The sequence below is a fragment of the Rousettus aegyptiacus genome, unplaced genomic scaffold, assembly GCF_014176215.1.
Source record: "Rousettus aegyptiacus isolate mRouAeg1 unplaced genomic scaffold, mRouAeg1.p scaffold_m13_p_5, whole genome shotgun sequence".
Taxonomy (NCBI): Eukaryota; Metazoa; Chordata; class Mammalia; order Chiroptera; family Pteropodidae; genus Rousettus; species Rousettus aegyptiacus.
In genome coordinates this window covers 19,934,500-19,959,024 of record NW_023416308.1, presented here as the reverse complement: position 1 = coordinate 19,959,024, position 24,525 = coordinate 19,934,500, and the positions used below count along the sequence as shown (strand labels likewise).

The following is a 24,525-nucleotide window of genomic DNA, read 5'->3' as shown; positions in this document are numbered from 1 at the left end:
GCAGTTATCACACATAGCAAGTCTTTAGACATCACCATTATTACTAATATGTATTTGAATTCTTTTTACTCTCCCCCCAACAGACTGAGTTCCTTGAAGAGAATGATATTATCTTTGCTATTTCTATACCACTAGAAGCATTCAATGCAAAGTGAATAAATGAATGGAATAATGCTAAATTTAATAATTAAAGTAACATTTAATGAGCAATGTGTCTGTGCCAGGCGCCGTGATAAATCTTTTACTTGCATTATCTAATTTTGCCTTCAAATCATACTGTGAGGAACGTGTTAGTACCCCTATGTTTAGAGTGAAGCCCAGACAAATAAAACGGTTTGTCCAACATCACCTGGGTGGTGAGTGGCAGAGCTGGGATTTGAACCCAGGTCTGGCTGGATCCAAATAGGCTGTGATAGAAAAGGGGCATCTACCCAGACTGGGAGTGGGGTCAGGAGGGCTTCTTGGAGGAGGAGTCTTAAAGGATGGGCAGGAGCTGGCCAGAGATGAGCTGGAGAGGCGTTCCAGGCAGAGGGCAAAACAGGAGCAGAGACAGAGTGCGGAGACCTGGTCTGGCACCCGCGGTCCTGGTGGGTGAGGTGGTGTCTCATGTGCCGGGGGTGGTTATAGGGTAAGGGGGTCAGACCATGAAGCTGGGTGAGATCACAAGGGCTATGAGCGTCATGTTAGATGTTTGGACTTCATCCCAAAGGTGAGGGAGGGATGAACCAAAAGACATTTTCAAGACAGGATGTGTGGGTGATAGCATCCAAGGAGTTAATTCTTCTTGGGGGGAGAGAGGTGGGCTATGGCGGTAGAGAACTTGAAGACCCCTTTAAAAGCTCGTAAAAGCCCATACTGCCCCTTCTACCCCCAAGGCCAGCTGGTAATGTGTCATCCCCATGTGTCCCACTTGGAATCATGACCCTTCTCCTGGTGTTCTTAGGAAAGTGGCCCCACTTTCACCAAAGACCAGAGGCTGGGGAGCACCCCCTTTACTCCTTGGTTCACAGACGCTTATTAGTATAATCAGCACATATTCTTTGAGCCCCCAAGATGCAGTTTAATGGTGTAGTTAGGAGTGAGGGCTGGAGCCTGGCTGCCTTGATTCCTAGCTAGCTCTCCCACTGGGTGTCTGGGTCCTTGGGTGCATGTCTACTCCTTGGTGCCTCAGTTTCCTCCTGTGCAATCTGGATACATCAGTACCTCTCCGAGTTGCTGAAGGTTCTGTGAATTAACCTGTGCTGGGCATGTTGTAAGCACTATCTGTGGTAGTGATGATTATTAAGGTAGCTATTACTATTACTTAGTTGTGGGTAATGTGCTGGCTGGGAAGAGAAATGTATAGGGTGGTGTCTGAACTGGCTCCCAGCATCTCTAGGTGAAGCGCAGAGCACCCCACTAAGCTAGAGATTTGTTCTCCATTTTCCCTAATGACTGAGGCAGCTTTGGGGGCAGGCACCACAGACTGAAGTCTGAAGCTGAGGCTTAATCTTTTTGACAAAGCACATTGACCAGCCAGCTGGCTATGCAGTTAGGTCAGCCCTTCACTTATTGATTCATTTTCTCGTCTTCTCTCTCTCTTTTTTCATTTTTTTTTTTTTCATTTTCTCTCTTAGTTTCGCAGGTTGATGGGGATGGGGCTTCTGTTCCGCTGGGGGTCCACATAGGTTCCCTTTGGCCATGCCCCTGCAGGAGTGTTTGGGGTTCAGGTCTTATCTGGCCTTTGATCCATACCCCACTGGCTGTTTAACTTGATCTTCCCGATCCACTGCTTCCTGGTCTGCTCTAGGTGGTTGATGGCTCCCACTCTGCTGACCCCCAGGGATGGGAGCTTGAGCAGGATGGATGGTGGCTGTGGGACAGAGGTCAGTCCTGTAGTTATGCATTAGGACCTGGGACTCAGGCTTCCCAGGCTAGACCCCCTCTGTGACTTACTAGCTACTATTTGAGCAAATCATTTCGCCACTCAGTTCCTCAGTTTTCTGTTCTGTGAAAAGGAAATAACAAAAATATCACCCCCCTTCCTTAAGGCATTTGATGAATTTAAAGAAGATGGCATATTCCAAGAATTTAGCACAGGCCTATCCCCAGCATTTGATGAGTGAGAGCTCATTTTCATATCAGGGCTTATAAAGAACAGATCCTTTTTCAGTTAAATTGAGAAGTAGAGGAAGGTGAAAAGGCAGCATTTGCTCTCTATTAGAAAGATGATTTGGGGTCTTGAGAGTCCTTGTATATAAGAGCCAAGGGCAGGTTGGGCTAAGACAGGGCACCCCACATACAGTTTTCTTGTCTCCTCAACTTGACAGTGGGCTCCTTAAGGGCAGAGTCTGGCACACAGTAGGTGCTCACATAATGAATGACTCGTGGCAGTGACAGCCCTAGATCACACATGCTCAATTTTAGGAAGCTATCAAATCCCCATTACCTACTGTTCCTCTGAACAGCAAATGGTGCCCTCGCTCTGGATATATTTGTTTGATATGTTGCAAAATGTACAGCAAATTCATTCATTCCTGTCTCTTCTCTTTGGCAGACCCTGGAGTCTTTATCCCTAAGGAGAAAGAGGGTTTCTGATGATTTGGCCAAGTGGTAGATCCAGGGGAGGTTTCAGAATCATTTTTAGTTAATTGGTACTTGAATAATTTGCAAGGACCCTTCTAGATTTGCAAGCCAGGCTCTTCCCTTGCTAAATCGGTTTTCATTCTTATTCACCCAATAGCTCTGGGCATAGAGCCTACCTACCTCTCACCTCTGGTGGTCAAAGCCCTTGGGCCCCTACATGTGGGAAGACAGAGGGATTTGTGGGAACAAGGGAAGGTCAGGGGTTACTTGCCTCTGTAAAAAATATCTGTCATTTCCCCAATTTGAAAAGGCTAATTGTCCTTGGGGCTCCAGACTTGGGTTCTGTGGAACTCAAAATTAATGAATTAAATTAATTTTGTGCTCCCTTTGCTCAGGCTGATTAGCACAAATTAAATTTCACACGAATTAGCTAAGGCGGAGAGAACATAATCCTGGTGTTTGAGATCAATGCTGATTGCAGAGATGGGGGCGGGGGTTAGAGCGTGCTCTGGGGCATTCCTGGATTACACTGGCCCGTATTTGGTGCCTAATGTAAGTGATCACTTCTCTAGTTACAATGAATCTGTGTGCCCGTAAGCAAATCTAACCCATCTAAAACCAAGTGTGAGGCCAAGATTAGGAGAACCTAGCAACTTCTATGGCAGTAATTCTTAAACGTTGTTATGCTTAAGAAACACCCAGGAGCGTGTTGAAATTTAGATCCCTGGGTCCCACCAAAGAGATAATGATTTGGGGGACATAAGAATCCTGGAATTTGCATTTTAACAACTATCTCAAGTCATTGCAGTGCAACTGTTTATCCAGAACTCTTCAAAGACAACAGTATAAGGAATAGCAAAAGGACACTTCATCTCAAAGACAGTCGTGGTCATTACTTGGATCTGACTGGATCTGGGTTCAAGTCCGAGCTCTGCCACTTACTTGCTGTGTGACTTCGGAACATTCCTCTTAAGCCTCCTTTTTCTTTTGTTTCTATTGAAATCTGCATTGTGGTCTGAGCAATCACTGGTGGATCAACAAGATGAAAAGCAGACGGGCTAGAGGAGGAAAAAAGGTGGGGCGCGTGGAAGGCACAGAGCAGCTCTAGTCTCCGCAGCTCAATTAAAAGAAATAGTCATTTCTTTGGACTACTTTAAAAAGATATTTATTGTTTTGCGTTTTTCCTATTACAAAAAAGTTTTAAAAAATCAGCAGTACAGAAATGCATCACAAGGAAATTGGAGTTCCCCGTGAGCCCACGCTTCCAGGAAAAAAACAAACCCCATTAAGAGTTTGGGAGTGCCTTTTTCTGTGCAAGCACACACAAAAATGGGAACAGGCCGAAATTCTCTTCTGCAACTTTGCTGTTTTTGCCCTTGGCGATATGTCTCGGGGATGTTTTTTCACGGGGTAGCTAGGTGATTTTTGAGACAGTATAACGGGGATGAGTTTGGCAGGGCAGCTGGCTGCCACACTGTGAAGGCCTCTTAGTGTCTGCGTGATAACACCACCCCTTAGCACACTGCAGAGGGTCTGATGGGAGAGTAAAGTGTGCCGATGTCTTCATGTGCCACATTTATGGTGCATAATCAGAATGACAGAGGACAATAGGCATCATCTAATTCAATGCGTTTTTTGACTCGTGACCAAAGCCCCAGAGAGGAAGAGACTTGTCCAAGGTTGCACAACATGCTAATTGTTATATCTGGACCTGAACTCTATACTTCGACTCTATTTTTTTCCCCCTGCCTCTTTATTCACTGCATAAGAGGCAGCTTCTGCTCCATGAGTGACTCTTCTGTACAAGGTCGTTTCGAAGCCTCTTGTTCATAACAGTCCACTCAGATGTTTCTCTCCTCACTTTCTTTGGCATATCTGGAACCCGGAAAACTGCATTTTGGAACAGTAATACCCCAGAAGCCATGACCTATTTGGCATCTGTAATTGGTCAGTTAATTGGAGAAAAAAAGTCAGTGCAAGTGGGAACTGTTTTTGTTAAAACATTTTTATTTTTACCTTTAAACATGTTAACTCATCGAGGTAGGACCGAAAACTTGGAGACCAGCATCTGACTCAAGATCTGCTTCTTCAACCATGCGCCTAATAATTCCTAATTTCGATTTTTTAAAGCAGAGAAAATAGGAAAGTAATTTGAATGCAGAAAATAATTTTTTACTTCTAGTTTTTTTTATAGTTTTACACCTATCCCTAGTTGACAGAATTTTAAAAAGCAACTCACTTTTTTTTTTATTCCTTCCAAAGCATTCAACCTAGTTTTTGTAGAAAATCTTCATCAAGTCACATTTTATAGGTTTATGCAATAGCTAATTGGATAGGTAATTATGGTAAAATTGAAACAGGCAAGAACGAGCGGGCGACACTCACAACTGATGTAGAGTGTGCATGGCTCTCACCTGGTAGAGGCAGATGGACCATGGGGAACCCTAGAGATCTCCTGGCTGAGAGCATTTCTATATGGTAGGCACCTGTGAATGTGTCTTATGAGGGAGTCTATTGGTCAGTTCAGACAGATGGCTCACTGAAGGATGGCTACGGAGAATTTCTACTAGAATAACTTTTTAAATTGAGCACTTAGTATATGCCAGGCACTGAACTAAGCTTTATGTGGATTATTTCATTTCATTCTCAGAACACTTCTATAAGTTATCCCTTGGCCTCTAAAGCCGAGAAAACTGAGAATCACATAGGCAGCGTGCCTGGTCAGTCGCACAGCTGGTGAGTGTTGGGCCATGGATTCTCACACACCGAGATCAATAAAATTCCGAGGTCCGTGCTCTTCACCACGTCATTACACTGAAGGGATGCTGTGCCATGATAGGTAGCGATTTGTCCAAGCGTGGCCCTCTGGAGTGTGTATGTGGGGAGAAGTGTCGGTGGTCCCAAGTGACACTGCTTTAACCCTCTCCATCCCAGTTTGCTGACTTGACCACAGAACTTGCCGATGAGCGTTTCAAAGGGGACGTGGCCTGCCAGGTGCTGGAGAGTGAGCGGGCAGAGCGGCTGCGGGCCTCCCGGGAGGTCCAGGAGCTGAAGGTGAGTGGTCTTGGGTGGTGGGGGTGAACAAATAGGGTGGCTGGGAGTGGTTGGGCCTGCCCCGCTGTGTTCATATCTGTAATCAATGAGCCTAAGCAAGATGCACAGGCTTATTGACTCCTATGCTCAAGGTCCTGGGAGACATTTGGATGGGGTCTAGCTAAGCTTTGGCCTTGGAGGTGCCCTGGGTAAGGACCGTGCAGAGGGTGGACAGTCCTGGCTATGGAGGTACCATGGTGCGGATTGTGCAGGGCATGCCAGTCTGGTCTGAGAGGCACCATGGATGAGAAAGCCAGCCCAGGCCTCTGGCTGGCTGGAGTTTGAACCACAAGGCCTTTCTTTCAGAACAAGTATGAGCAAGTCCAGAAGAAGTTGGGAGAAGTCGAGAAGCAGTTGGAAGAAGCCCAGCAGAAAATTCAGTTGAATGACTTGGAAAGAAGTCACACTGGAGGAGGTGAGCAGATCAGAACTCTTGGGGTTGTATGTTGGTGGCAAAAGTTGTCCTTTTATTTCACTCACTCATTCATTCATTCATTCATTCACACTAAGCACTTACTTTGCACTAAACATTGCATTAGGGGCTGAGACTTTGGCAGAGCAGACAGGAAGAGTCCTTGGCCTCCTGGAGCCGACAGTCTAGTGGAACAGGCAAATAATTAAGTAATTAAACAGTATTCAACAATATCCCAAATAATAAATTATCAGTGTGACAGTTGCTGTTCGCTAATAATACCAAGAAAGATTCAAAATAAAAGCAAGGCAAGGCAACTTCATATGAATAATTTTAATATAAAAATTGAGGAAGGCAATTCAGTAGTTAAAAGTGAAATCTATTAAATTGCATTTCTGGATTTAAATCTAGATTCCATCTCTCATGAGTGATTTGGAGCATAGAAATTGTTGTGCCTTTTTATAAAATCTCTCAGAGGATGTAGTCATAAATGATTAATAGAAAGTGTTTCGCCATGTGCATGGCACAGAGCGCTACGTAGCTGTTAGTTACTTTATCATTATTACTACTACTACTAATAGTGGGATCATTGTCTATGCTCAATTTGTGGAGCAGAAACTACTACTATCCCCATTTAAAAGCAGTGTCAGGCACCCGGCAGCTGTTGAATGAATGGAGAGAAGGTGAGAGGACACTTGAGTCGCCCAAGTTTAGGTAGATGCACTCCGCAGAGCCAGGGATTTCTGGAGGTGCCCATCCTACACAGTTGCCTGGAGACTCACATACCATGGTTGAATGGGCACGGTGACATCTTGGTCAACCCTTCTCCCCAGTCTAAATGAATTAGGTGAGAAGGGTGCCCAGTGTGTCTGTCAGCTTTTATAAAATGTTGACATCATTCCTTCAGGGATTCCTTCCCAGGGAATTTATGCCCTAGAAATGTCAGGGACACTCAGAGGAACAGAGGTCTGGAGGTGGTGGGAAAGAGGCAAGGCACACTTGCCTTCTACTCCACTCTGGTTCTCCTGTCCTCCTGGCTATCCCTAGAGCAGACATTTACCAGGGAGGTTAATATGAAAGAGTTTGAGATTCTCTAATACAGGAGACCTAACAAAGTAGGGTACACACAGGGAGTAGGAAAGGTGTTTGCATAGAACCAGCAGTGGGGGACAGCATGATTTTCCCAGAAGAGCATTGACTCCCCAGTTTGTTTTCCAATGGAAACAGAGAGTTGAAAGAGAGAAGAGATGTACATAGCTCACGAGCACATTAGTCACACTGCTATGAGGGCTCTCAGCTCTGGGTGCTCATTTCCAGGAAGCCAACCCACAAATATTTTGTTTTTTATTATGAAAGTAATGCGTACTCATTATAGAAAATTTCTAAAATATAGGAAAGTTGGTGAAGCAATAAAACACTTTAATCACACCACTGCAATGCTACCACAACCTCTACCATGGATCAAGCTTGAAGAGTAAATTATTAAAAATATTCCATGTATTTCCTTTTTGCATGGTTAAAGATTTAAAGAGAACTTTTTGTGGTATGCATCCAGCACTGAGCTGGGCACTACGGGATATAGTTGAGCCCTGCTCTCGAGAAACTTGCAATGTAAAGGAGGAGGTCAAATAAACCCAAGAAAAAATGTGACTGGCTGAGCTGTAATGTACTGCTTAAGAATGGCACCCATGGGGAGTGAGGTCGGAGGTGGGAATCAACCTTGAAGAAAGGAGAATGGTTTCCTCATCTGTTCACATTCCCCACTCATACCACTCACTCCGTAGCACATCCTAGCACAGGGTTCCTGTTTAGGGCTCAGAAATGTTTTCTGCTTCCTCTTTTTTTTTCTTTTTTTTTTTTTTCAGGCTATCCCGTTTGCTACTTGAGATTTTTTTCTGAGTGGGGAGTCAGATTTTTTTTCCCCCATGATGATACTGTTTACCTTGGTGGGAACTTGAACAAACTCGAATTCCTTACAATTATGCCATTCTTCTATTTATGTCAGTTATGTGGAAATCCCTACTGGGGTCACCTTCTTCAAGACCTCATCATCTAGCCAGCTACTAACTATCTGTCCATCCATCCCCCTGTCTGTCCATCCATCCATCTATCCATCCATCCACCCATCCATCCAACCATCCAACCATCCATCCACTTAGTCATCTCTTCATCTACTCTTCTATCCATTTATCCATTTATCAATCCACCTATCCATCCATCTATCCATCCGTTCACTCACCCACCCATCCATGTAGCCACCTATATCCCTCCACGCTAACATCCATCAATCCACATATCCAATGAAAATTATGGAGCATTTATGATAAGTTAGGTATTGTGCTTAGGCCTGAAGACATAATGATGAACAAAAATATGTTTGCTGCCCTTATGAGTTTAAGCCATCTCCTGTATTTCCATAAGCTTCCCTTCTGAAAGCCCCAGTCATGCTGGGCTTTAGTTGTCTTTTAACATGTTTATCTCCCCAACTAGAGTCTCCTGGAATGGCTTCTTATTTACTATTTCTTATGCCTGGTATACATTAGTGTGCTCAATAAGTGTTTGGATATGTAGAAGGTAGATGGAAGAATGTATAAGGGGTAGTTGGATAGATGGATGAATGAACTGAGAGAGAGAGGCGGGTAAATGGAGAGGTGGATGAAGTTTGGATGGTCTCTATTTTAAGCTGTTCATTCACTTGTGGAATGTTTTCTACAGCTCCATTACTTCATAGGACATTATTTAGATGGTCAAAGGAAAAAAAAAAAAAAGAAATCATAATCTGATCTAGCTTATTCTATTCAACCAAATAGTCTTCACCAATCAGCAGTTGATTTTTAAAAAGATCTTCACCAAATCAAGGGATTGTTCTGTTATCTCATGGAGACATCTTGTGACTGTCTCTGTTGCTATGAATTTGACTGACATTTAATTATTAGTCATTTGTTAATTTATTTGTTAATTCGGCCAACAGCCACTGATTATGTATGCTGTTACCCCACGTGGTTGGCAAGTGGGATGATTCCAGTTGGTGAATTTGTAATCAACATGGGGAAACTTCCGTGTGTAGGGAACTCTTCTAGAAGGTGCTGAGGATCCACGAGTGACTAAAACATCTCTCCTGTCCATAAGAATTTTTCTTTTGGAAAAACTATATGTACACTTGTGGAGAAATTGGACAGTATTAAGGAACTGAGTTTAGACTACGAGCAGTCAATAAGTTTAGACAACTCAAGGTGGTCAGGACAGGCTGCCTAAAGGAAGTGTTTTGTGTTTTTGTTTGTTTGTTTGTTTGTTTTTTAAGTATGTTTGGACTTAAAGCAGAATTTCCTAACCTGAAGTCCAAGCTTAAGCCTCAGGAACTCTATTAATATTGTGAAATTGTGTACAAAGAGCTAATTAGGCGGAGGAGCACCCCTATCGCTCACCTAGCCTTTCATCCTGGTCTCCCCAACTTTGTTAAACAGAGGACGAGTGGCAAATGCGCTTCGACTGCGCTCAGATGGAGAACGAGTTTCTCAGAAAGCGCCTACAACAATTTGAGGAGAGGTTGGACTCAGAGCTGACATCGAGAAGAGAGCTGGAGCAGCAGGTAGGAGGTAGTGGATTGTCTGCATCGCTGAAGCACGGGCTCTCGCCTCCACTATTCAAGCTGGGGAAGGAAGAAGGGGGCGCCAAACATTTCATTTTTTCCACCTCCACTGTTACGACAAGTGCCAGTCACTGTGGGATTTGGGAAATATTTTTTCTACTTGTGGGTATTCCACGCTGGGAAAGACTACTCTGTGATATAAAAAACATGAACGTTAACTCAGGATATCTGAGTTCCAGTCCATTTCTGCTTTGTCCTTGTGGAAATCACTTTCCATTTTGGGCCTCAGGTTTCTCATCTATGAAATAGTCGAATTTTACCCATTTCCATTGCCTTTATTCTAATCCGCCACCTCTATCTCTCATCTGAACTAGAGCAACCACCTCCTAACTGGCTTCCTTGCCTCCGGCCTCTCCCCTCAACCACCTGCCACACGGCAGCCAAGGATGCTTCAGAGTCTCTTTCAGATTGTTCTGTTATTCCAAGTTACGTTGGCTCTAAGAATGGATTGTTTCCTTGTACGTTTTGTAAATCTTGATTCTGAGCTCATCTTCCACGTGTTCCTCTATTCCCACCACAGTAGCCTCAGGTGATCTGCGCTGTAGAAGGAATGATCCTTTTATTCCTTTCCTGACTCTCACAGTAAAGTTTTTGGTGTGTTTAGCTATTTTTTATTGCGAGTTGATCGTAGTTTTATTTTTAAAAATTATGTATCGATTTTAATGGGAGTCCTGCTTACAGGGATGTGGATGTGTTCCTCTGGAGGAAGCTCTTCTGCAGCAGCCCCTTGCATTATGCTGAATTCTGAGTTTCAGAATTTTGCAGCATGTGCACAGTGCCAATTAGAGCTCTGAATCTACACAAAGCACAGACCTGGGGTTTTGATTTCTTATGGAGAATCTTTTCTCCCCTGCCCAGAGCCAGAATGGTAGCAGGCTTTCTTACCAACTTCCAGGCCAGTGGGTGGAACTTGTCCCCTCTCACTGAGGTGCAGCTCTTTGAGGGTCCTGCCTGAGTGTCAGGGTCTTCATTCCAAACCCCCACTTTGCCCCGGGGCCTGTCTCCTGTCTCCTGTCTCAGTCTGGGCATTCAGACACAGCCTCTATCCTTAGGGATATTTCTGGATCTATCAACTGCTCCTCTCCTCCCTCATCCTGGATGTCATAATGTCATTATCTACCTTTTTTGCTCTGGTTTTGTGTCTTACGCATTTCTGATATTCTGAAATTTTCTTTCTCAAAAGTGAAGCTTGACACTGCAAACATAATGTAACCTAACCTTGTGTTTCTAGAGGAATGAATGTAATGTTGGTTCAGCCTCTCCACCTGTCTTGCATTGTTCCCAACCACCTCTCGTCTACATTCTAACTAGTGGTATGCTGGTAACCCAGTTCTCTGAAATTAAACAGACAACCCCTCACCCTGATGTATAGTATTTGCCAGTTGCCGGTTTCCATGGTGTAAATACTACCACCATGACTGATTTGAAGTTAACATTGTGTTGTTACTGATTGTAGAACTGGGAAGAGTTGTGCAGAATCAGCCCTTATAAGTCAGTATAAATCAGCTCCAGCAGACCACTGAGTCCAAACTCACTCAGTTGTTTAAGGTTCACAGCAAAATCGAGAGGAGGGTACAGAGATTTCCCATAAACCTCCTGCCCCCACCGTCAGCATCCCCCATCAGAGTACATCAGGTACATTTGTTATCAATAAACTTACATTGACATTATCACTTAAAGTCCATAGTTCAGAGTTCATTCTTGATGGTGTACATTCTATGGGCTGGGACAAATGTATAATGACATGTTTCTACCATTATAGTTTCATACTGAGCAGATTCACTGCCCCCAAAATTCCCTGTGTTCCACCAATTCATCTCTGTTCCTTAACCCCTGGCTAACACTGATCTTTTCCCTGTCTCAATAATTTTAACTTTTTCCAGAATGTCATATAGTTGGAATCACATTTTATGTAGCCTTTTCAGATTGGCTTCTTTCACTTAGTAGTGTGACTTTAAGGTTCCTTCACACATTTTCATGGCTTGGTTGCTCGTTCCTTTTTAGTGCTGAATAATATTCCATTGTCTGGATGGACCGCAGTTTATCTATCCATTCACCTACTGAAAGACATCTTGGTTGTTTCCACATTTGGGCAATTATGAAAAAAGCTGCAATACACATTTGTGTGCAAGTTTTTATGCGGACATAAGTTTGTACTTCTTTGGGTAAATACCAAGGGGCACAATTGCTGGTTTGTTTTGTAAGAGTGGGTTTGGTTTTGTACAAACTACCAAACTGTCTTCCAAAGTGATTGCACCGTTTTGCATTCCCGCCAGGAATGCATGAGGGCTCCTGCTGCTCCACATTCTCACCAGCATTTGGTGGTGTCGGTGCTCCGGACTTTTGTCATTCGGGTAGGTGTGTGGTAGTATCTCATTGTTTTTTGAATTTCCCATGATCCTAATGACAAATGATGTACAGCATCTTTGTACATGCTTATTTGCCATCTATTTTATCTGCTGAGATGTCTGTTAAGGTCTTTGACCCTATTTTTAATTGTTTTTCTTATTGTTGAGTTTCGAGAGTTCTTTGTATATTTCGGATAACAGTTCTTTAACAGACATGTCTTTTGTAAGTTTTTTTTTTTTTTATCTCGATCTTCATCATTCTCTTGACAGTGTCTCTTACTGAGCAGAAATTTTTAATTTTAATGAAATCCAGCTTATCAATTCTTTCATGGATCATGCCTTAGGTGTCACATCTAAAAAGTCATTGCCAAACACAAAATCATCAGGTTTTCTCCTGTATTATCTTCTAGAAGTTTTATAGTTTTGCATGTTATATTTAGGCCTGTGATCCATTTTTAGTTAAGATTTGTGAAGGGTATAAGATCTGTGTTTAGATTCATTTTTTTTGCCTGTGGATGTCCTGTTGTTTCAACCCCTTATATCAAAAAGACTGTCTTTTCCCCATTGTATCGCCTTTGCTCCACTGTCAAAGATCAGTTGACTGGGCTTGGTGGGTCTATTTCTGGGCTCTCTATTCTGTTCCATTGTACTGTTGTGTTTTTCTCCTTCCAAAATGCACCTTATTCTTTCTCACCCCTGGCCCTTCGCATATGCTATTTTCTCTTCCTCGAATGTTCTTTCTCTCCCCTACCCAGATAGCTCCAGCCGTCCTTAAGGTCTCGGCTTAAAAGTCATTCCCATCAGAAAGTCTTCCCTGGCACAGGTTGGGTGGGGTGAGCCTGAATTTCTCCAAATATAAGCCTCATCACCCCGTATCATAATTATCTGCTTCCTTCTTGGTCTCCCCTTTAGAGGTACGCATGATGAGAGTTGAGGTCATATTTGCCTGTACTATTACTGTATACATCCCCTCACTGTGAGAGAAAAGTATCATGAGATCGCCTTGCAGAGTTGTGCCAGGGCAAGATCACGTGGGATTTTATAAACAATGGAAGCAAGACTCATTATCCTCCATGGTGGTGATGGTTTTACTGGTAGCATCCAAGATGGACATTACATTGTGGTCCTTTAAGAGACATCCCGAACTGCAGAAAAACAAAGAAGGACAACTGCAAGAAAATAGCCCAGTGCTTTAGTAATGAATTATAAAGTCAGGTCAGTATCCCCAAGGAAAGGGGATAGGCATGTTACATTAAAAAGTAATAAAACCATAACCTTTTCTGAGCTGCTGAATATAAGAAAACATCCCATTTGCCTTCAAATACTGAATTTAGAATTACATGCTTCATTAACTAAGCGTTGTGCTTATTTAAAGCAATTCTTAATGAGGCCATTTCTTCAAAACAAGTGTTCTGAGTTGTCCTCTCTCTCAGATCTGAACTAGGACATGTGGGAGGGTGTTTCCTGGGAAGAAGATGCAAAAGCCTTTGCTCTCTGTTTACGGATGGGTGTGTGCGTGCCTGTGTAAGTCAGCCGTCTAAAATGCCGTTAACTGCTCTAACCTTTAGAGCCTGTCTCATGGGTTTTCCAGTCAGATTTTCTCCATGTATCATTTTGGCTGTTTCCAGGCTAATCCTCATATAGCTCCCCAGGTTGTGCCAGCTGATGGGGATATTATTTATATAGTCCTCAAGGGGCCGTCAAGATGAGGCAGGCAGGGCATGTTAGGACTATGTGGAAGTGCTGTCATTTGGATTATTGAGAAAAATTAAAAGTCACCCCTAGAGTTCAATAGAATTACCTTAGTTTTACCCCTGGGCAAGCTGAGGCTCAGAGAAGTAGCCTCCTCAAGGTGACATAGGTAGAAAGTGGGCAAGACAGAGTTTCTCCACCTTTAGTGTCTATTTTCTTTCCATTATGCTCGTCTTGGAAATGGTGGCTGCTTGAAATAAGGGGTAAAGAGCCCTTCAGTGCCAACAGAGCAGGGTGATTCATTCTGTCACTCCCACAGCTGGGGGAGCTGCAGAGTGCTTATGAGGGGGCTAAGAAGATGGCTCACCAACTGAAGAGGAAGTGCCACTATCTGACCTGTGACCTGGAAGACACTCGCTTCCTACTGGAGAACCAGCAAAGCCGCAACCATGAGCTTGAGAAAAAACAAAAAAAGTGAGTTAAGTTCCACATCATCATCTGGGCACCCAGGTGAGCTGCATTGATACTGGGGTCTTTTGGGGTCTTCAGCTTCTCCTCCTAAGCCCCTTCACTTCTGCTAGGGATCCTCATCCATGCGGCTTACTTTCCCTGTTCTGCCCTAACCCCTACTCCCCTCACACACACCTTATTCCTGTAAGGCTATCTCAAGAATCCAGCAAAAAAAATGATTCTTTTCTGTTCCCCAGTCTCAGCTCTGTTACCAGTTGACCACATGACTTTGGGGAACTTTCTTGGCCTCTCTGGGCTTCCACATCCCCATTTATCAAGTCACAGGTTTGTTATGGAGAGCGAAGACAGCTTAGCATGGTGGTTTGGAGTGCAAGTGCTGATGTCAAACCACCCGGATTCAAGTCCCAGCTGTGCCTCTTTCTAAGTCGTGTTACCTTGGACAAGTCATTCGACCCTCAGCCTCAGCTTCTTATCCTTTCCTTAAATGGGGGATGAAAATGCCCCCTTGTGGTGAGCACTAAATGAAACAGTTAGTATATCAAGATAGACTAAATTCTCGTTCCTGTCTATCCCTATTGTTGAACGAACACGGGGAAAGAAAATGAAGAGGAAGCCAGAAAGTGGAGTCACTCCCATTTTCACTTAAGATTTTAGACTTTCAGAGCATGTGAAAAATTCTGGCAGGAACTGGACATTGCCCACGAACAAGACACTCGTCTTGAAGCTGCAACTGGTCCCCATGCTCGCGTTCCTGTAGGGATGCTGTCGCAGCTAGCTAATGGTGGAGGCTAGACTGGAATTCAGGTCTACACTCACAGGCTTCCTTTGCAAAACCTCAGCACCTGTAATGCTTTAATCACTGGGCACTTTGGCTATGTCTCAAGTTCTTCAGCTCACTTGGTGAGAGGGTCAGTTGTGCAAGGGTCCTATTTGGAGCCAGACAAGCCCTAATGGAAACTTCATAGGAGGCAAATAGGTGAAACACAGCCTCTTTCAGAAGGTCTGGGATAAAAATCCAGAAGAACATTTCTACGTGTGCCAGGATGTGGGTTTTGCTGAGTGTGCCTCTTTTCCAGGAGGTGGCAAGCTGAATTATATTTCTATGGAAGTGGTATAGAGTTTGAACTTGATCTGCATTAAATATTGCTTCTCTTCTTTATCCTTGAGCTTTCTTGAGCTGGCTTCTTCATCTGAAATAATTTTAGAGTTGTTAGCATGCCTTCTCCCTAAATAAGAGGTTTATTCTCATCTTATCTATGATATCCGACTGTTTTCTTTTCCACCTTCCCATGTGTGCTCTGGCTAAATCTTGCCCTTGTAGTGGGGAAAATGGCTTAGTCCTACCTTGGTAATATTCTGAATGACCTTGTCGGATGATACCATCTCTCTGGGCCAGAGAATGATTGATGTTTCAGAGGAGTCTTTGGCCTTAAGCAGGCTGCCTAGTATTGGAGAATGGCCTGTAAGTGGAGAGGCACGGACTCCATCATTTCTCAGGTCTCTGCCAGCTGTGATGATTTTGGTTCTCATCTGCGGATTCCTCTCCTGTTCCGCAGGGCTCTATAGAGGGGTTAAGCTGTCTGATGGGTGAGGGGGTCTGCCCCTGGAGTTTGCTTAGCCTGAAGATTCCATCTCTTTGGTCTTTCCCTCTCCTTCTTGGGCAGCATCCCTCATTCCAGGTACTGAAGAACCCTTCCCATTAATGCCCTGCCCTGCGAAAGTCTCCATTTCTTCACACTTACGTTTCCTCCTCTCAAGACTTACATCTGTCCTGTGATGCCTTCTACTCCGCTACCATCTCTTTGCGGTAGTTAATTTATGTTTTGATGCTAATTGCTAACAGCAGCCATTATCCTTCCAGGCAGATTCATGTTTTAGCAGGAAGACTGTGAGGGCAGTAGAAGTCTCAGACTAATAGTGGAAATTCAGGCAGAATGACTATCATGAGGGAGAGACCTAGAGCTACCAATACTTTTCTCTCTCTAAATTTCATCAAATTGTAGATGCAGCTGCTTTCTTAGTTTTCTGGGCCCAGGAAGGAGAGATGTCTCCATACTGGTAGAGTTTTCTGGCCTCACCTTGGCTTCTAAGTTTAGAGTGGTTCAGAATGGTTCCATTTAGGGGTGGCTTCTTGTTGCCATGGTTATCCCATGGGTCACAAAGCTCAGTTCCAAAGTAGGATGGAACTCCCAGCCTGTGTTGTTGGAGTAAGGCCTGTGCTGGACTCCCACACTCACCAGAGGTTGGGTTCCAGCCCTACTCCTAGTGGGGTGAAGGGTGTGTGCAAATCTGTCTGGCCTAGATCGGTCAGTCGGTGTGTTCCAGAAGTTGGGGTCTGTAGGAACCATTCTTTGGTATTAGGTAGCCTGTTAAGTCAAGGACTCCTTTGAAACATCAGTTTCTGTCTGGCTCCTACTTTTTTCCCCCACCTGTCCCAGGACATGGACAGGTAGGTGGAGGACTAGCGAAGACAGTAGAGAACCTGGGCTCCATCCCACTTCTACCACTTTGGAAATTTGGGCTGAATCGTTCCACCTCTCTTCCGTAAAATAGATGCAATAACATGTTTCTTCTGAATTGTTAGAAGGACTACACAGCCCCCAGCCCAGAACCGGGCACTTTGGGACTGCTAGATCATTATTATCATCATCACAATGTTTCCATTCAGAGGCAACCAATAGCACCTTATGAATGATGTCACCAACAGCCAATTAGAAAGCTCCTAGGCATTTCCAACTGTAGAGCTCCCTCATATGACCTGATATTGGCTTTCTCAGAAGTCCGAAGCTTAGAATGACTATCTAGTGTTAAGGAACATTGGGTAATCTTGTAATAAGAGGTCTTTTCTCCAAGGCCCAACCCCCATTCCCAGTTTGGCTATTCTGGTCACACCAAGTTCCCTGGAGCAGTGGGCTTTTCTATGTGCTCTGAGGGCAAGTGACCAAGGTCACTGTTCACTGAGGCTTGGCAGAGCCTCCTCTATCGGTTTCCTCATCTGTAATAGGGATCAAAGGCCAAGATAACTACATGAGATGATGTAAAGTCCAGGAAGTGCTTTTTCACCATCCTAGAGGGGAAGGTGGGCCCCGAATGAGCCATTTTCTAATTCTCTGGACAGCCCCAAATAGGACTGTATAGGCTTTGTGTTATCTGCTGGGGAAACGAATAAAGAAAAGACTGAATGTATAAATGTCCAGCATTTTATCAATAATTACCATACTCTAATATTGGTTGTAAGTGCATAAGCCCAACAACATCATGTAAAATATGAAATGCAGGGTATCTTTTTTTTCTATGTAGATATCTGCATTCATCTGTTCGCGGATCAATAATTGTTAGATACCAAACCTGGGCCTTGTAGGGTTAAAAGTTTTTGGCATATATTGGCAAACCAGATAGATTAGTGTTCTCTTTACATTTTTTATTCTTATTCTCTATATTTAGTTTTATTCTTATTTTTATTATGTTTTAAGTAAGTAGTCTATATTTTTGTGGAAACTATATATAAATTCTAAAAGTTGCTCTCTGGTATTCCAGATTCCTACGCCACATCTGCAACCTCACATAAAAACATCAAGTAAACCCTCCCTTATTTCATCCCCCCACTCTGCCCCTTCCTGGTTCTCGGCAAGCTTACTGCCTCTCCCCAGCCCCTTTCCTTCCCTGCCTCAGGTGTGGCCCTCCTGGGTGCCATGACACATGTTTTTCCTGGACAGGTTTGACATGCAGCTGGCCCAGGCTCTTGGCGAGTCTGTGTTTGAGAAGGGCCTCCGTGAGAAAGTGACTCAGGAGAATACCAGCATCCGGTGGGAACTAGGCCAGCTTCAGCAACAGTTGAAGGTAAGGGATGGAGGGCACAGAGCCCTCTTGCTGCTTGGTTGCTGAGTCTCAGGAAACCTCACTGTGTACCTACTATAAAGGGTGACAGGGAGGGAACTCTGTGTGGGGTCTTGGTCTGCCAGCCAGCTGGAGTCACGCCTTAGTAAAACAAACAGGGGATAACAGGTGATGATCAGACCTCCCTAGCTTGATGTATTGAAATTGCTCTGGTCACCCGCATGAATTCCAAGGTGCCCGCCTGGCAGGTTGAGAGGCTTGACATAGAATAAGCTGTACCCCTATCCAGTGGCAGAGCCCTGTCTTGTGCCAACTCCAATATAGAGGGGTTTTATTAAAATATGACACAGATACTACACTCAGATGCTCTTCACCCTGCTGTGGCTTCCTATCACCCCTGGGAGAACTTCCGAATCTCTTCATGATATAGCCCAAAGTTCCTTGACTCTGGAGGTGACTTTCTAACCTGGAAGAGTCCTTTCTGAACATACTGCCTCCTTCCTGCTCCACCTCAATCCCAGCCTCAGGAGGTGCACTGCTTACAAATGAGGCAAGCAACTCCCTTTGTGTGCTTTGAGGTCTAACTCTAGGAGCAATGATGTTGCTCTCTCACTTCTGCCTGTCTGTGCTATTCCAGAGAGCAGCCCTTGGCGTCCCATGGGGGGCACTGTTAGGGTTGTTGAAGCAGAGGCGGAGAGGACATGCACTGAAAAGTGGAAAACCCCATTCTAGTAGGTAACAGAGCTAACCCTGGATGGGGAGCATGGTCATGTGACTCTAGATCTCTGCTCTCTTTGTCTCCATAGCAAAAGGAGCAGGAAACCTCACAGCTGAAGCAGGAAGTGGAGATGCTACAGGCCCAAAAGCAGGAGCTAATGGGGTCACCATCTCTGGGGGAAAATTGTGTCGCTGGCTTGAAGGAGAGGCTCTGGAAGCTGGAATCCAGTGCCCTTGAGCAACAGAAAATCCAGAACCAGCAGGAAAACACCATCAAGCAGCTGGAGCAGGTAGGGGAGGCTTGTCCAGGGGTAATGTCTTGATCCATGCTGTCTCCAAGGCAGAGGGATGCTATTAAAATGCAACATGGTTACCTCACTCAGCTGCTCCTCTTCCTCTGTGGCTCCCTATTACCCCAGAGGACCTCGAAACCCCTAGGTCTGACATTCAAATTCTTTATGTTCTAGCCCACTCCTACCCCCTGCTAGCCTCAGTGCCACCTCCCAGAGAAGCTTGCCCTGGTCCCCTTCTTGAAATTAGCCTCATCTCCAAGCCACATTCACTTTCCATCTCCTTAGCCAGTTTGTTCTTCACAGTACCTGCCATCACATTCAATAGTAGTTTAAAAGAACTTTTGTTCAATGATTCTCTCCCCCATTAGGATCTGAGTTTCAGGAAGGCAGGGTTTTTTGTTGATCTTGCTCATCAGGGAAACCCCAGAAACTAGAATGAGGCCAAGTATATGACTGGTGCTCAGTTAATAACTGTTGACCCAATATCTGACATTCATTGAGCACTGTCTGTGTACCAGGCTCAGCCTCAAGCTCTCCCCATGTATTAGCTTATGAATCTCCACAAGTATCTTATAGGATGAGATAGTCGTGTTACCTCCCCCCGCCCCCACCTCATTACAGTTATGGAAACCAAGGCCCAGAGATATGGAGAAAGTGGCAGGGATGAGATTTGGAGCCTGGGCCATGGGACTCCACGGTGCCTTGACTGCCTACTATGCGCATAGTACCGTGTACACTCTTGCGGAAGATGGGAGTGCTAGTATTTGAGAAATATAAAATAAGGGGAACAACGCAGGAATATCAAATACTCTAGTACGGGCACTCTCAATGAACTATCAGATGAATATTTTATTTGTCTGCTCGTTTGTTTACATGCCCACCTTGTTCTATAAAGAATTCGAGGCAGCTTATAAGATGTATGCATAACAAAAGAGAAAAATTATAAATAAAACAATCCAAACTAGAAAAATGCAAATTAAAACAGACGCTAAGGCGGAGTGTGGACAGTGAATTAATGTGCAGAGAGGCAAAACAAGTAATCTTACACACTTAATTGTTTTAGCTCTAAAATTCCTAGTGGCCAGAGAGAAAAGAGGAATGTGAGTTGCATGCTTTTTATTATCCCCAAGATAAAAACAGGCCCGTTTTTCAAGGGAAAGCAAAGCTTTTCCCGATGTTTAGCTCTAAAGAAATTTCTCACGTGGGATTCCCTAAGGGGAAATTATTTTGAATAGGCTTTAAAATTGGGAAAGTCTGACCAGGCAGAGTAAATATGTAAAGTAGGAAACTCTGAGCAGATCTGATGAAGTGTGTGTGTGCTCGTGAGATGGGTAGGAGGGTGGGGGAGTGTGGTTAGAGGTTAGGGGTGGAGAGTGTAGTGCGGTTAAGGTTAGGATGCCAACCCTTGCTTTTTGCCTACCCCCATGCCATCAGGTCGGAGCCTGCTGAGTGTTCAGGTACAGGTGCTGTGAACATGGAAGGACAGGGTCTGGAGCAGTTCAGAAAATAGACTCTTTACTCAGTCAACCTGTATTTATGAAGCACCTACTTTGTGGCATGCACCGTGTAGATGCTAAGGATGCAGCTGCAAACAAGCCAGGTGTGGTCTCTGCCCTGTCGACGTTTATAGTCATGCTGAGTGTTGTGGGAAAATATAACTTGCAGATCTGGTCTTGGGAGCTGAGTTGAGGAAATAGTCAGGGAAGACATCCTGGAGGAAGCGACATTTACCAAAGCTGAAAGCTGAAGGGTGAGTGAGTTGGCTGACCAAGAGAATTCCAGGTGGAAGGAATAGAGTGTGCAAAGACCTGGAGGCAAGAAAGTCATGTGGCATTTAAGAAGCTGTGATATGGTCCCATCCAGATGGGGTCCACAAGGCAGCTCAGCCTGTATGACCTAGGCAAGCCTTTTGTTTTCTCTAGACTTCAATCTCTTTATCTGTACAATTAAATCAAAGCCTTGTTGATCCAACAGCTTACTGCCAACCCCAGCTATGAATCTGTGAAGGTTCACAAAAGAGGGGGAATATCTCTGTAGGACAGGAAGGGGCATGGAGGATACATCACATAGCAACCCAGAGTCGAGAATGAAGCATGCACTTTGGAAAACTACATTCACTCTTTAAGATACTACCAGGATACCACTCAGTGCTCAGAAGCAAAAATGTAGTACCTTGACCTCACGGACTTGAAAAGTTAATGCGGCTTCCTAATTGTCCATCCTTACCTTATGCAGAAGGTGAGGCTGACTCAGCACTTTCATTCATCTTTAGCTGTACCCGTAACTTCCTACTGCATTGTGCCCTTGCAGATATTCAGGAGATTTTTATTGATTACAATGTAGCACTTTTTCTAGGGGATTTTATGTTAACTCATATAAGCCTGACATAAATGGTATTGCAGATGTCAGGAATGTCCAAGAGGAGAGAAAAAATGAAAAAGAAATATTATATTTACTTGCTCAAGCTCCTCATTTTGGATTATATTCCCATAACCTCTGTCATTTTAAAGGAGGCAAGAGAGGAAGTTGACATTTAAAGTGAGCATACTACATGTCATAGACTGTAATAGGGGCTCTGACGTATAGCATCCTTTTTTTTTCCTTCAACCTAGTCCTATATAGCAGAGAATATTATCAATATTTTAAAAAACCAAGATCGTTTTTTCCCCCAACTTAATTTTCATGTTATGGACAGTAATTGTAACCTTCCAGAAGTTTGGTTAGAGCTTCTACAATGTAACCCATTCTTTGGAGATCCAAATGCTGCTCCATGGACCAACAGCATTAAAGAGCATAGATAAATGAAAGCTGAGAAGTATAGCTTCTTAGACCCTATACCCTGGAGATTCTGACTTGATAGGTCTAGGGTGAAGCTCAGAAATTTAAATTTAAATAACGCATTAGGAAATTCTAAAGTGCCACAAAATTTGAGGAGCAAGAGCTTGGGTCACTTTCTCAATTATGCAGATCAAGAAAGTGAAATCTTGAACTAGAACCAGAACCCATGAGTTTTGCCTCCAATTTCGGAAACTTTTATACAACATCACACAGTTTAAACATCATGCACAGCTTTCTGCCTGTTCTAGGCAACTTTGGGACTGTCTCATTTAAGAGATGACTCTTTCATGGGAACACAGCTCTTATGTCAGGCTGCCGGGAAGAGACAGAATAGTCCTTTCTGTTTTCAAAGTAATGGGCAAAGAGAAAGTAATATTTATGTGCCAGGCACTGTGCTAAGTGCTTTACATGGATCATCTCATTTAATTCTCATAGTAGCATTCTACAATGTTTGTTTTCTCTAAAGGAATGGAACTGAGCAGAGGCAAAGTGAGTTGTCCACGGTACATCTTGGGCCAGTGATTTCCTTCTCCAGACTTTTGTATCTTCATAAACTTTTGTCCTACCAACCATCCACCAATCTATCCACCCATTCAAAAAAACATCACTGGTGTCTGTTCCAGGGATGACAAATTTGTTTCATCTTAAGAGGGTTGTGGATTCTGAGGCTACATCTAAACTCAATGGAAAAGAATGCGATTGATTAGTGATGTCTGTTATGAACACAGAGGTGGATAGAAGCAGCATTTGAGCTATTTATCTACTATTTCTGACCTTCCTGAGTTCCTGGCAGGATAATTTGACTCTCATCCATGCTTTCCAAAAATGAAAAATGCAGTTGGCAGGCCAAGGGTGACACAGAGGGCCAGGGGAGTGGGTGAGGGTCACCTTCATATGCTGTCCTTGCTGCCCGCCAGCTCCGCCAGCGCTTTGAGCTGGAGATAGTGCGGATGAAGCAGATGCACCAGAAGGACCGCGAGGACCAGGAGGAGGAGCTGGAGGATGTGCGTCAGTCTTGCCAGAAGCGGGTATGTGAGCCGCAAATACACCTATGCCCTGGGGCCCTTTTCCTTAAAGTGAGGGGGATGCAGGGCCTGGGGACAGGCTCTTCCTGAAACCACCTGAGACCTTAGCTTCCTAAGTGCTTTCAAAGGTCCTGGAGCAGAAGTATATATCTTAAATATGATCAAAAACTTACTGAGTCGGAAGCCTCTAGAACTGTCCAGCATAATCATGCTAAGATTTTTGCCAAGAGCCTATAATGCCTTGGGAAAGGATTTATATGTTTCAAGAAGGGGCCAGTCCCTTCTGGCTATTTCCCTTCCAACTCAAATAATTTCTTACATTTTTATCCAAGCTCTCTGCAGACTTTTCAAACAGTACATAAGAAAGCAATAGACTCTTGAAATTTTACTAACTAGAAACCATTTTTATTGCTGTTTTTAAATGTTCTTTCCTCTTTCTCTTTCACGCAATACACACACTACCATTTTACCTGGTTGGGTTTAGGCTGTTTTGAAGCCCACTAATCATTTGGCAGTTCGTCCTGGGCCTCCTTCCATGTCAGTAAATACAGATCTAACCTACATTTTTAAAAGTAGTTCACCTTAGGCAAATGCTCTGATTTATTCAACAAGTCTCCTATGGTTGGACACTTAGGATGTTTCTGATTTTTTGTTATTATAACCAATGCTGAGATAAATATCCTTATAGACACATTGACTGATATGAATGTAAAATAAATCCTTAAAGTGGAATTGCTGGAAAGCTTTGGGATTAAGCCTCATTTAACAGGCTTCATCATTCTAGGGCTTCTTCAGTTCCATCCTAGCCTTGTGTGCATGGTGAATCTCCAAGAAGGAGCCAAGCAGCATTTCCCAAAGTGGACTCCTATTATTAGCTCTCTAAATAGTGTCTCTATAGAGACCTCTAGATTCTAGGGGTTGAGGGCCTGGGTATTGGAATTCAGAGACTCTTGATTCGAATTTTTGCCCATTCAACATAACTGCGTGATCTTGGGGAAGTGATTCGAAATCCCTTTATCCAACTTTGGTCACTGAGAACCAGTTTATAAGACACCCAAGAAAGCCAGTGTTGCTACTTCATTTGGAGTCAGAGAGGCTTAGATTAAATCCCAACTTCATCAAGGACCAAATGTGGAACATTGAAGAAATCATATAACCTTGCTAAAAGCCTCACTTTTCTCATCTGTCAAATGGGGTAATAATGGCTACTTTGCAGAATGACGATGAAGATTCAAGGATGGCACAGATGTGGAAACATTGCACAGAGTTTTGTAATGTAATTCTTGTTTGTTGGAGGTTTATGAGCAATACTGGTGTTTGTGGATTTCCAGGCAGTCGGCTCTCCCAAAGAAGCCAGGGAACCTGCCTGGTGACCGACTTTCTCTTGGGCATGGTTAATCCAGCCAAGAGAAAGAGAGTGCAAGAACTTGGCACTCTGCAGAGCCCACCGTGGAGCATTGTCCTGGACTGGGCCAGAGAGGACCTCCGTAATTGTGTGGACCTCTGCAGGAGACAGGAATCCAGCCAAGATCTGTCCTGGGACAGATCGGACTTCCTTGACACCCTGTCATCACTCCAAGGGAGT

At 44.0% G+C, this 24,525-nt stretch overlaps 1 protein-coding gene across 3 annotated transcripts in view; it reads left to right on the top strand.

Moving 5' to 3' along the window:
• The window catches only part of MYO18B (myosin XVIIIB), a 239,968-nt gene that overhangs the window by 109,046 nt on the left and 106,397 nt on the right, over nucleotides 1–24,525 (top strand). For all 3 annotated transcript variants that reach the window (XM_016124218.2, XM_036221665.1, XM_036221666.1), the window contains 7 exons: nucleotides 5,500–5,619; nucleotides 5,965–6,073; nucleotides 9,535–9,659; nucleotides 14,079–14,233; nucleotides 17,947–18,070; nucleotides 18,874–19,074; nucleotides 22,833–22,943. In XM_016124218.2, coding sequence (XP_015979704.2) covers nucleotides 5,500–5,619; nucleotides 5,965–6,073; nucleotides 9,535–9,659; nucleotides 14,079–14,233; nucleotides 17,947–18,070; nucleotides 18,874–19,074; nucleotides 22,833–22,943 — 945 coding nt within the window. The remainder of the gene's footprint in view (nucleotides 1–5,499; nucleotides 5,620–5,964; nucleotides 6,074–9,534; nucleotides 9,660–14,078; nucleotides 14,234–17,946; nucleotides 18,071–18,873; nucleotides 19,075–22,832; nucleotides 22,944–24,525) is intronic.